Source organism: Pteropus alecto, unplaced genomic scaffold (genome assembly GCF_000325575.1).
Source record: "Pteropus alecto unplaced genomic scaffold, ASM32557v1 scaffold39, whole genome shotgun sequence".
Taxonomy (NCBI): Eukaryota; Metazoa; Chordata; class Mammalia; order Chiroptera; family Pteropodidae; genus Pteropus; species Pteropus alecto.
The window spans coordinates 4,223,556-4,235,915 of NW_006443568.1; the positions used below are offsets into that span (position 1 = coordinate 4,223,556).

A 12,360-nucleotide genomic window follows, 5' to 3' on the forward strand; every position below is an offset into this window, starting at 1 on the left:
TATACACACACACATTTATATATAAGTTTAGAATAAAAGACTTTTTGGAGGCTAGAACACCAGATTCAGAACTAAGAGGCCTAAGTTCGAGTTTCAGCCTTGCTATTAACATACCGTATGGCACAGGGAAAATTACGGAATTGTTCTGAATCTTCTCCCTCATTCTCGTAAAATGGGAGTGAAATGTGGGAAATATGGCACAAACTAGCTGAATTAAATGCCATGAAAATTACAGGTGACTCTCCTTCTTGCTGGCCTTTCCTGGATAGCTCCCTGGGTCTACTCTTTAACACTAATGTTTCGAGTTTTGTTTTCATCTTCCTCCTCTCCCCTTCCCTTCCCTTCTCACCTCTTCTCTCCCTTCCTCTCCCCTTCTTTTTCTCCTCCCCTCTTCCCACCTCCCTGCCTCACTCTTACACCCACCCTCCTCTCCTCTCCTCTGTAGTTACTCTCTCTGGCTGACTCACTGACTACGCTAGAATACATGCCCCATCGCTCCCTGAGTTCCTTAGCTATCTATGTGTGTGAATGATGAAGCTCTCATTGATTGAACTATTTATACTTGTGTAAAGCGTTGTAGTAGGCATTTTTCATAATTTCTTTATGAAGAAAATTGCAATATCCGTATTTTAAGTTTAGCTCAGGCTTGGAGTGGTCAGCCAGCTTGCCTGAGGGGCACAAAGCTAATTGGCTGAGCTGAAATTCAAACCCCAACTCGAAGGCTCTATCTTACTTCTTGAAAATTACACCTGCACAACCTTCAGAGTCATTATACTGGGTGGAAGCACATAGAACAACTTTCTCTGCTTTTTGGTAGCTTTTATTTTATTTTATTTATTTTATTTTATTTTATTTTATTTTATTTATTTGGTATAGCGATAACTAGAAAAAAAGAGGGCGTGACTACACAGCTTAGGCTTGGAAGGTCCTGGAGAAGTTTCTTGAAAGTTATCCAGCAGAGCATTTGATGAGAAAAGGCAAAAAGGGGGACATAAACATGTGTTTCCTCATTTATTCAGATCTCATTTGAGCATCTACCATTTTGCCAGCCTGTGTGGGTTGCAGCCATGAGCTGCCCATCTGTTGGTCGGATCCTGGGGGCTGGCCGTTCAGGGGGAAGTCTGTCTGTCCTCAGACCCCCTGACCTTATTCCAGACACTAGAGGAAAAATGTAGCTGATGCTCCATTCTGAACCTATTTTAAAGTGCTCCATGCTAACTATCTGCAGATTGTAATATTTTAATTAATTCTCTCTAAGCTCTTAAAGCAGTAAATGCCTTTTTTGACCTGTTCTCTCTAATTACCTTCAGCATATTTCAACACACTGCAAATACCATCTAATTTTTGGAAACGAGTGCAGGATAAATTGAGTCTGAAGCTGAGGGCTTTTAAGGCAACAAAACCTGGCTTTCCAGAAGAGGTGTGAGGTGGTGCCTGTGGAGATTTGTAAGGACCCCCTGCAGGGCTGGGATTCTGAATCCACAGGTCCTCTGCAAAGGTGGGCTGGGATCACGCTTTTGGTTTTGATGATCTTATTCTAATTTGTTTAGTAATGTTGTCAGTCTCAAGTGTGTCCACAGGAAAAATAATCTTACGTAAAGAAACTTCAAGAAAGGTAGACAAAAGAAATCTTGAAAGAAATCTTGGGCAGAGTGAAATGGAATGAACGTGGCATTGCGAGTCTGACCTTCCCAGCTCCTCTTTGTTGAGTACTGATGATGTCCCAGGTCCTGGGCGAGCCTTTGCATCCATTATCTCATATAACTTCATCCTCACCTTACCTCGATGAGGCGATGTCACTAGTCCCATTTTACAACTGAAGTAGAATCAGAGAGGTTTTCTAACTTACCCATGCTTAAACAACCAACAGGTAAATTTAAAACCCAGTAAGCTAAGCTGGTAAACCCCACAGCCTGTGCTCTCCTCACCATGGTAGCTGCCCTCAGGCCCAGCTATAACAAGCACAGTCTGTGAATTTAAGTGTTTCTCAGAGCCAGATTACAGGAGCAATCAGATGCACTCAAGGGGTGTGGAGGAGAGATTTCCCCTAGGGCTTTGTTCCAACTTGATTCCACTGACATTTGAGCTCAGGATGAGGGAGAAGGTCCTTTAGGCTCAGGACTGGGGCAAGCCACCAGAGGCAACATCCTCACTGAAGATGATGAGCTAGAAGAGGAGCAATTCTGACCCAACAGCCTCTCGCAAATAATCCTCGGACAACCCTTGCTCTTCTTGATTCGAATGGTTTTCATACTTATTTCCTCCACTTGCCAGTGGCCTTCAGAGAGGAGGGATTGTTTCTCAGACGTTTTCTCTCCCCGTACTCTGCCGGGCACTCAATAAATGTTTCAATGAGTGAGTGCAGGAATGAGCTCATGAAATGAGAAGCGATGAGTTATATCTGGGAGCAGTGGAAACAGCTTCCTGGGACAGGTTTATCATGGCCCTCTCCACACACCAAGGGAAGCTCTAGGATATTTTGCCCCATCAGGGGAAACCAGGTTTGACATCACTTTCATTTTATCTATTTAGGCTTCTGAGTTTGCTCACTATTTCTTTACTGTTAGGCACTTTGCCTACGATTAGGATAAATTGCCATGTGGGCAGCCACGGAACAGGCTCATAGAACTCTTTATTAAAATAGCTGAGCACTAACATTGAAGAATGAAGTGGCTAGAACTAAAGAACACATTTTTAAAGAAGGCAAACACCCAGGTACAATGTAGTACCTTAACGGTTATCAATCACTACTTAATCTAATTAGTTCAGAAGCTATTTTAAAGAGCTTAATTAGATTAAACTGTGATTGATAACACTTTATATCTACTTGAGTAGAGCACTTCTTCTAATTCACCTAGAATCTTTATGCTTCCAGTCAAAAGCCTGTTTTAGGCTTGTGCTATGTGTGGGGAAGGAATTGGGGAAGTCCTTGATTGGCACCGAGATCACTCGGGCTGCCTGGACCTGGGCTGATCTGGAGTCCTTGGCAGAGTCCTTGGGCACAGACATTCTGTGACCTAATTGGGTGGCCTTGATAAAGACATCCTGAGATTCTACTTCAGGAAGCCTGAGAGCAAATGGGAAAACAGACAGGTCAGTAGAACAAGGGGAGTGGGTATCTTAGCAGGTCCATAGGTGCTTGGGGCCCACCTAGCTTTAGGTTGATATGAAGACTCCACCCTTTTGGTAGAGATGAGCTGCTGATCACCACAGAGTCAGGGTAGGGAGCTCACTTAGCCTGATCATGGAAATTCATCATTGCCTGCAGAGCAGCAGGTCGGGGAATGTGGGGCCTGCCCCCACCCCTGTGCTCCGAGAACTGTGACTTCCCTTTGAACCTGCTGAGAACCATGGGGGAAGAAAACTGGAAGCAGAAGGTTATGTCTGGGATAGGACTATACAGACTTCAGTCTCTTTTGGGCTGGGGTGGGAGGTGGGGATGGGAACTGGACCTAGTCTAAACTAAAAGTCTTGTCTTCCATCTCCTCTCTGCAGCCCGCATGTGTGATGCCCACCTTCGAGGCCCCTCAGGCATCATCACCTCCCCCAATTTCCCCATTCAGTATGACAACAACGCACACTGTGTGTGGATCATCACAGCGCTCAACCCCGCCAAGGTAAGGCTCTTGGAGCGGGGGGTGGGGAGGTGGGGAGTGTCCTTTGGGCAGGGCTGGGTTGGGGACTGTTGGCCTACAAGGGGTTTCGAACCCAGAACATGGTCGTGGTAGGTTCTCTGCAGACAATCCTTAAATATCATTTCGATATTAAGTAGACAATAAGAATATTTAGAACATATAAGTAAAATATAAAGAATATTAATACAACAAACTTTTTTCCTTAAGCTGAACGTATAGCCATCTCTCAGCTTAAGAAAAAGTATCACAGTTACCTTAGTGATGTATGTCCCTCACCAATCCCAGTCCATTCCCTATCCCCCAGTAAACACTACTTTGTGTACTTATCATTCCTCTGCTTTTCTTTATAGTTTGAACATAAATGCGCATCCTTAAAATTACATTATTTAGTAAGCCAGCATTCGAACGTCAAATAAATGTAATCATGTTGTATACATTCTTAATCAGCTTCACTCAAAGTTATGTCCCTAAGATTTATGTATGTCGTGTGTAGTTTTACACTGCTATATATATATCTTTTCCCATGTTTATTTCACATTTAGTTTTCTTCCTGTGACATTCCCTTTGTTCTCATAAATTTTACAAGTATCTTGCCAAGACCCTCAAAATAACCTGTTGGAATCTTTAAATATACCAAAACTATAAATCAATTGGAGAAGAACTGGTATCTTTATGATACTGAATCTTCCAGTCCATGGGTATGGTATAGTTCTCTGTTTACTTAGGGCTTCTTTAATGGCTTTCAATAAACTTGTGTAATTTTTTCTTCTTTTACGAATCTTGTATATTTACTCCTAGATATCTTATATGTGTTATTGCTGTTATAAATCATATCTTTTAAATTTTTATTTCCTACCTGTTTCTTGCTTATATTTAGAAATGCAATTAATTTTTATTCTTTGATTTTTTTTTTTATATAGCAACTGTCTTGTAAAAATTTATCTGTGAATTATTTGAGGTTTTCTACATAAGAGTCATCGTCTTCAAAAAATAATGGTTTTGTTTCTTCCTTTCCTATCCTTATATTTTTTCTTCATTCTTTTCCTTGTCCCAGTGTTCTGGATTGAACCTCAAATATAATGTCAAATCACTGTTGACAGTGGTCATTCTTATCATTGTTCGATGGTAAATAGGGTATTTTTACTTTTCATCATTAAGTATGATGTGTTCTGAAGCTTTTTTTTTTTTTAAAGTTTATAGTTTCTCTCTAATTCTAGTTCACTGAGAGCTCTTATTGTGAATGGATGGTGAGTTTTATCAAGCACCTTTCTGTATCTATTGATATCATCATGTGATTTGCTCCTTTAAACCAACGTTGCATTCTGGGGCTAAAACCAACTTGGTTATTTAAAATTATCAGTTTATACATGCCTATATTTGATCTGCTAATATTTTATTTAGTAATTTGCTTCTATTTTGTTAATGAGAGTGAGGTTTTTTTCCATGTTACCTTTGCCAGATTTTTCCTTTGCCAATTTTTTTTTTTTTTTTTGGTCAAAATATTGCTAACCTCATAATGATTTGGAGAATGTTTCCTCTCTTTCTATTCTATGGAGTTATTAGTGGAGGATTGGAATAACTTTTGTCTTAAAAGTTTGGTGGAACTTTTCAGAAAACTGTCCAGGTCTAAAGTTCTTTTGTTAGAAAATTTTAAACTATAGATTTAATATTTTAAATGACTAAAGGATTATTTAGATCATCTGATTTTTTTGAGACCATTTTATTAAGTTTTCAGATTTATTGGCTATAAAATTCTGTATACTATCTCAGTATATATTTTTATTACCTTTTTTATTACTAATTTTGTGTCTTTTTATCAATATTGCCAAAGGTTTCATGTTTTGTTATTCTTTGCAAAGAACCAATATTGGCTTTGTTAGTACTTCTTTTGATATATTTCTTTTCTATTTTACCCATTTCTGCTCTCATCTTTATTTCCTTCTTTCTATTATATTTGGGTTTATTTTCTTATTCTTTTTCTAGCATCTTAATTTTGATGCTTAATTTATTATTTTCCAATCTTATTTAAGCATCTAATGCTATAAATTTCCCTCTAAGAACTATTTTGGCTACATTCCTACAGGTTTTTATATGTAATATATCTGTTATAGTTTAGTTCTGAGTGTTCCCCAATTTCCATTCTTTCATCTTTCAACCATTTAGAAATATCTCTTAATTTCCAAACAAAGGACTTTTCTAGCTGTCTTTTGTTACTGATTCTAAAGCTTGTGGTCAGAGAACATTGTCTGTATTTGACGTACTCGAAATTTGTTGAGACGTGCTTTTTGGATCAGAAATGCTCATTTTTCACATATATTCTGTGTGTGCTTGAAAAAATAAACTATATTTTGCTGCTTTTTGTGTTCTAATATGTTCATTATATAAAGCTTATTTATTGTGCTTATATCTTTTATATCTTTATTGATTTCGTCTTCTTGATCAGTCAGCTGCAGAGGAAGGCATATTGTCTATAATTCTTTGAAGTTCTCTTGACTTTGCTTTATGTATTTTAGGACTGTGTTATCAGAGCATGCAAGTTGAGAATATATATCTTACTAGTGAATTGAACTTTTTCAAAATAATTATGTAATGACTCTCTTTATCTGTAGTAGTGTTTTGATCTTAGAGTTTGTTTTCCGAAATATTACATCAGCTTTCTTTTGTTTTTTGTCTAATACATCTTTTCCTCTTGCTTTAAAACTTTCTACTTCCTAATGCTTTATATGTGCCTTGTATGCAGCTGGATTTTTAAAAATCCATTCTCACGATCTATGATGTAACTGAAAAAGTTAGGCCATTAAAATTATACAATCATTTCTGTTCTTTTAGGGTTTCCCTAAAATATTAACATGCATATTTAATAAAGCCTAATGTAAATAGTAATTTTATGTTCCTCCTGAAAAGTTAGAGGTCTTAGTACACTATGACTTCAATTAATCCCTCCCAATTCATACTCTCTGATGAGTGTATTTTCCTGTTTCATATTCAGAAGTCATTGTTGTTAGTATTTAATAAAACGAATGTCCTGTTAGATTTACTGATATATTTACTGCTATTTTGTTTGCTATTCTTTATTGCAATTCTCTTTGGAATTACTTTCTTTCTGTCCAAAGTACATGCTTGAAGGTTTATTTTCCTCTTGATGACAAACTTTCTTAGTTCTTGTTTGTCTTAAAATGTCTGTTTTCTCCTTATTCTTTTTTTTTTTTTTTAGGTGAGGCAACCCTTGGTTGACCTCACAGATTGCAAGGACCTTGTCATCTTACAATCCCTTATATTTTATTTTTTATACCCGCAGCACCTTGTCTTCCTAGGTGATCTCCCATCCTAACCAGGCCTGACCCTGCTTAGCTTCCAAGATCAGATGGGATCGGGCTTGTTCAGGGTGGCATGGCTGTAGACTTTCCTTATTCTTGAAAGAACACTAGTATTCACTAGAGATCCAGTTCTTGGTTGATATGCTCTCTGCACATGGGAATATTCCAGTGTCTTGTAGCTTCCAATGTTGCTGTAAGTTTATTGTTATTCCTCTGAATAACAGTCTTCTGGCTGCTTTTATGGTCTTTTCCTTGTTTTTACTGTATGTAGTTTCACTATCATGTGTCTAGTTGTGCATATTGTCGTATTTCTCATACTTGATTTCATTAAGCTTCTTGAATCCATGAATTGTATCTTTCATTCGTTTGGAGAAATTTTTAGCCATTATCTTTTCAACTATTACCTCTCCTGTATTCTCTCTATTTTCTGCTTCTGGAAGTCTGACAAAGCACTCTGTCTTCTCTGTTTCTTAACTTCTATCATGTTTTCTCTTTTTCATTCTGTTCACTAATTCTCTGTTCAGCTATGTCTAACCTCTGTTGAATTTATTCACTGGGGAATTGTTTTAATTTCAAATATCATAATTTTATTTTTATGAAGTTCTATTTGGTTCCTTTTCAAGTGTTTTTGATCACAGGTATAGTCTCTTTCTCCTTACTCGTATGTTTAGATCCTTCTTTAATTCTTTAAATTTATTAAACATATTCTATGTCTGTTAATCCCAACATCTGAAATCTTTGCAAGTTTGATTCTGTTGTCTATCGTTTCTCACCTCTGGCCCCCAGAACCATGTTTCCCTTCTTTGTTTTACAATTTTTGGCTATGTGGTTAGAATTTATAAACTTTATTTGTGGGAATTATTTAAGACTTGGGTAGAAGGTGGTTTCTTCCAGAGAAAGTGTACATTTGCTTCTGCCTGCTGCCTGGTGACGTTACCAGACTAAATTCGCAGTATGAAGGTTTAAAACCACCCAAGTAATCTGAAGGAGTATTTATTGTGTTGGAGTCCGGGGGAAGTTTTCTGTTTGCTGTCCACTCAGTGTCAAGTTCTGAGATAAAAAATCAGCCTCCAGCAGGCAGATTAGAAGAAAGACAGGCTTATTTCTAGCTCACTCTCATACTAAGGGTACATCTTTAACTAGCTCAGCTTTATTCAGAGGTGTTCTCTCAGAGTCTCCTACTTTGGTGAAGCATGACCTTTGTCTCTTGTTCCTTCTTTATCACAAGACTTTGAAAACCAAAGTTCTATTTCACCAGTTATTAAAAAATGCACTCAAAGCCAAAGCCAGCTTCATGCTCTGAGTCACATTTTGGGCCCCTGCGGTCACTGGGTTTCGGACTCAGGCGTATTCTTTCTATATTAGTCTTCTTGGGCTGTCATAACAAAATATAACAAATTGCGTAGATTAAAAAACAGACATTTATCTTTCGTAGTTCTATAGGCTAGAAGTCCACTGTGAAGATGCCAGCAAATTCAGTGTCTGGTGAAGACTCTCTTCTTAGCTTGTAGATGTCCTCCTTCTCACTGTGTCCTCATATGGCCTTTCTTTCCTCTGTGTACTTACAGAGAGGGACTCCTTGGGGTCTCCTCTTCCTCTTATAAGGACACCAATACCATTGGATTAGGGCCCCACCCTTATGTCCTCAGTTAATCTTAAATACCTCCCTCAAAAGCCTCACCTCCAAATACTATCACATTGGGGGTTAGGATTTCAACATATGAGTTTTAGGGGGATATAATTCCATTTATGCACTACCTTATAAGAAGCTTTTTTTTTTTTTTTCAAATTTTACTCAACATGTTAAAATGGTTTGATCAAGGAGCCTAGGACCACAATGCTAGGAACGCTGGAAACAGATTTCCTCTGCAAAGCATTTTACAAAGAAAGAGTCAAACCATTTGATGATGAACCTAGTCAATGGAGAAGGGTGCTCTAGCCACTTACACGTGAGGATGGAGGCTAGACCAGAAGAAGGACTTACTACCATAAGTTATTAAATTATTGACTAGAAGGCTCTTTCTTGGGCATTGTTGAAGATGCTTATCTCTGTTTTCTTTTGAACCCGAAGGTGGAGTGCAGGGGGAGATATAGGCAAAGACTGAGAATTTTCTGAGAAACAATTTGATTGATTTCCAGAAGGCCTACCTTTGGCAAATGTTTGACGGTCACTGGCCCGATATTGGGCACTCCACCATGTATCCTACAAGAGGTTACGCCAGCTTCAGTTCCTGAAGCCAGCCCCTCTGAAAGGCATTCCCTTAGAGTCAAGCTGTGCAGAAAGCTGTTCTAGCATCTCCACAGGTTTTTTGTGAGCTTCAGGGAGCTTCTGGGGGAGCCCAGAAAGGCTAAATGGCATCCCTTCCTGACACCACGTGGGCACACAATGCAGAAATAAGGTGTCAGTGTGGAAACTCAAAATCTATGACTGAAGAATTGAAGCTGCCTGCCTGCAAACAGCAGGGAAAATGGTTAGTGTTTTTTTAACCCTGTCCAATAGGCCACAGCAGAGATACATGTGTGTCCAAGAACTGCTACCTAGTCATCTTTGGGACGTCCCCTTGAGAAAAAAAGCACAGCCTCTCCAAGTTCACAGTATGTTTTATGAGATGAGCATTCATTCGTTCATTGACCATAGGTAATATCTCTGCCCTTGAAGAATGTGCTCATAGGAGAGAAGACATATTTGCAAATAAAAAACTGAAGTACAGATAAAGTACTAAAATACAATGGAGGTATGTCCAAAGCTTCCTAGGTTTACTACGGGTAAACCTAGGAAGAAGCCACTAACTGGAAAGCCAGGGAGGTTTTCACAAAGGAGGTGACATTTGAACAGGTTTTAGAAGGACGAGTAGGCTTGGAGATCAATGGCACAGAGTAGACATGTGCAAGGCACTGAGGAACAGTCTCTTAGAACTGAAAGTAATTCAACATGCCTGGATCAAGATGAAGATGGAAAGGTCAGCAGGCTCCAGATCATGGTGAACCCACATAGAAGCTTGGGTTTTATCCTGAAATGGATTTTGAAGGATAGAAGTCTTAGACCGTTGGTAATAACAATAGTAGCTCTCTTTTATTATATGTTTATCATGTGCTGAGCACTGAGCTAAGCCCCTGATGTAAATGGTTTTATTTCGTTCTCATAATATCATGATTAATTAGGGTTTAATAAACCCATTTGGTAGATGAAGAAACTGAATCATGATAGGTTAAAAGTTATCAAATTTTTCTGTAGCACATGGCCAGTAAGGAACAGCACAAGGATTTAAACCCAGTCTTTATGTCTCCATTGTCCATGCAATTAAGTAGCTGGATGAAATGAGGTCTAAGAGTAGCAGGGAGCGAGCAGGATTGACAACACTGGAATCAGTCCTGGGGAGCATGCTGACCACTCTTCTTCTGAACCAGAGCAATAGCAGGAAAGCCTGAGTTTTTGAAAGATTGCTCTGGCAGGAGTAGAGAGGGTTATATGGGGATACTGGAGGGAGCGAGACCAGTTAGGAAGCTGAAGCAATTATCCAAGGAAGAAAAAGGGGGGCATCAACCAAGGCTTTGGAAATGTGGATGGGAGACAAATTTGCGAGAGATTTAGGGGCTGGAATGTGACTTGGTGGCTGATTGGATGTGAGGATTCAAGGAGAAGAAGGAGTTTATTTAATATTGTATCCCAAGTGACCAACACAGTGCCTGGCACATGGAAGGCACTCAGGAAACATTTATTCAATGAACAAACGAATGATGACTCAATGCTTTCTGACTTGGACCAGTGGGAGGCTTTCAAAGGAAATACAAAAGGAGGAACAGGATTTGCAGTGGTCAAGAGGGAAATAATGGTACATATGAAGTGTCTGTGGTTTATCAGATGGCATTTGGATACAGTGGTTGGAAACTGGATAAATCTGGGATCCAGAGAGAGATTTGGATGTTATCTCATTGGCACATGGATAGGAAAAGAAGCCTAAGGAATGGACAGCCCTTCTTGAAAAGAGCAAAGAGAATAAGAAGATTCAGAATGGATCTGGGAACACCATCCTTATAGATGAAAGAGATCTCATGTCAGAAACAGAGAAAGGCAGTGTAAGCAGTAGGAGAATCATGCTGCAGAATTAGGAAGAGTGTTCAACAGGTTATGTCTGACAATGTTGCATATGTTTGTAGGCTGAGGGCAGAGCAAGCAAAAAAGAAATGAGTGAAGATGTAGGAGAAAGAAGATGGTGAGTGAAGAAGGGAGGTTCTGGAGTAAATGAGAGGCCAATGGGATTGAGAATACAGGGGCTCCCTTTGCAAGGAGTGGGTGAAGAACGATGCTGTTATGAGAAGGAGCTGAGAGTTTTGCCTGCAGGAGTGTAGAACAGAGCACGTGTCCTCTGGTCTCCTCATAGTCATGGAATGATTACGTATTTCAGGCACCTGTATATGTGTGGACACGAAGACCCTTCCTGGAATCCCATCCCCCTTGTAGGACCTCTGCTGCCTGAGCTTGAGAGGGAGCTAGGAATGTTCCACTGATAAGGTCTTCTCCACCCCAAGGACAATAAGAAAATCCAAAGAGAGAAATAAAATGTTCTGGTACGAGAATGGCCAAGAGCCTACGTCAGGATACCAGCACTGACTGAGCACCTCTTGGCTGTTCGGCCCTACACTGTGGGAACATACAGTCTTACTGGGGAGGCAGGTGAATGATGTGTCTCTACTCAATAAACTGAGAATGAAACAACTTAAAACGCCCCAGTCCATCATTCTGGAAGCTTGGTGGATTCAGGAAAAGGGGAAAGAAGACTCAGAGCTAGTAATGCTGGCTCCGTGTGCAGCCCTACATTCACCCTTTGGCTGGATATCCTTGGGAAATGTAAAGCCCATCTTGGCCGTTGAGGCTGTCTTAGTCCCTATAGTCTTTCTGCCCACGATATTATTTCTCAAACTTGGTTAATCATCAAAAATACCTGGAGAGGCTTTAAAGACACAAATTTCAAAGCTCTTTCCTCAGCAATCTGATTCAGTGGATCAGGGATGGGTACCTGGAACCTACATTTTAAAAAAGCACTCTGGTGGTTCTGACCAGCCAAGCTTATGTGATAAATAATAAAACCCTTCCCTCCCAGCAAAGCACACAGGGCCCACACTCACCCCGCTCAGGCAGCCCCAGCTTCACTGCACTGAACTCCTGGTTCATAGACACATCTGGTCCTTTAAGAGCTCTGTCAGGGCTTGTCTTGTCCCAGGGTGCCTTCCTTTCTCCAGGCAAATTCCTATCCCCTTTTGAGACACAGTCCAAAACCCCTTCTTCTGAGAAGCTTTCCTAACTCTACCAGGTCTTGCTCCTTCCTCTGTTCCTACAGCACCTTTCGTTTGTGTGTATCATGTTATACTGTATTTGGAATCTCCTCCCCACCACCCCCAATCCCCCC

General features: G+C 39.8%; 1 protein-coding gene across 1 annotated transcript in view; it reads left to right on the top strand.

Moving 5' to 3' along the window:
- The window catches only part of CSMD2 (CUB and Sushi multiple domains 2), a 571,413-nt gene that overhangs the window by 292,156 nt on the left and 266,897 nt on the right, over positions 1–12,360 (top strand). Inside the window, exon 14 of the mRNA XM_025041387.1 lies at positions 3,496–3,617. Within this exon, the coding sequence (XP_024897155.1) occupies positions 3,496–3,617 (122 nt within the window). The remainder of the gene's footprint in view (positions 1–3,495; positions 3,618–12,360) is intronic.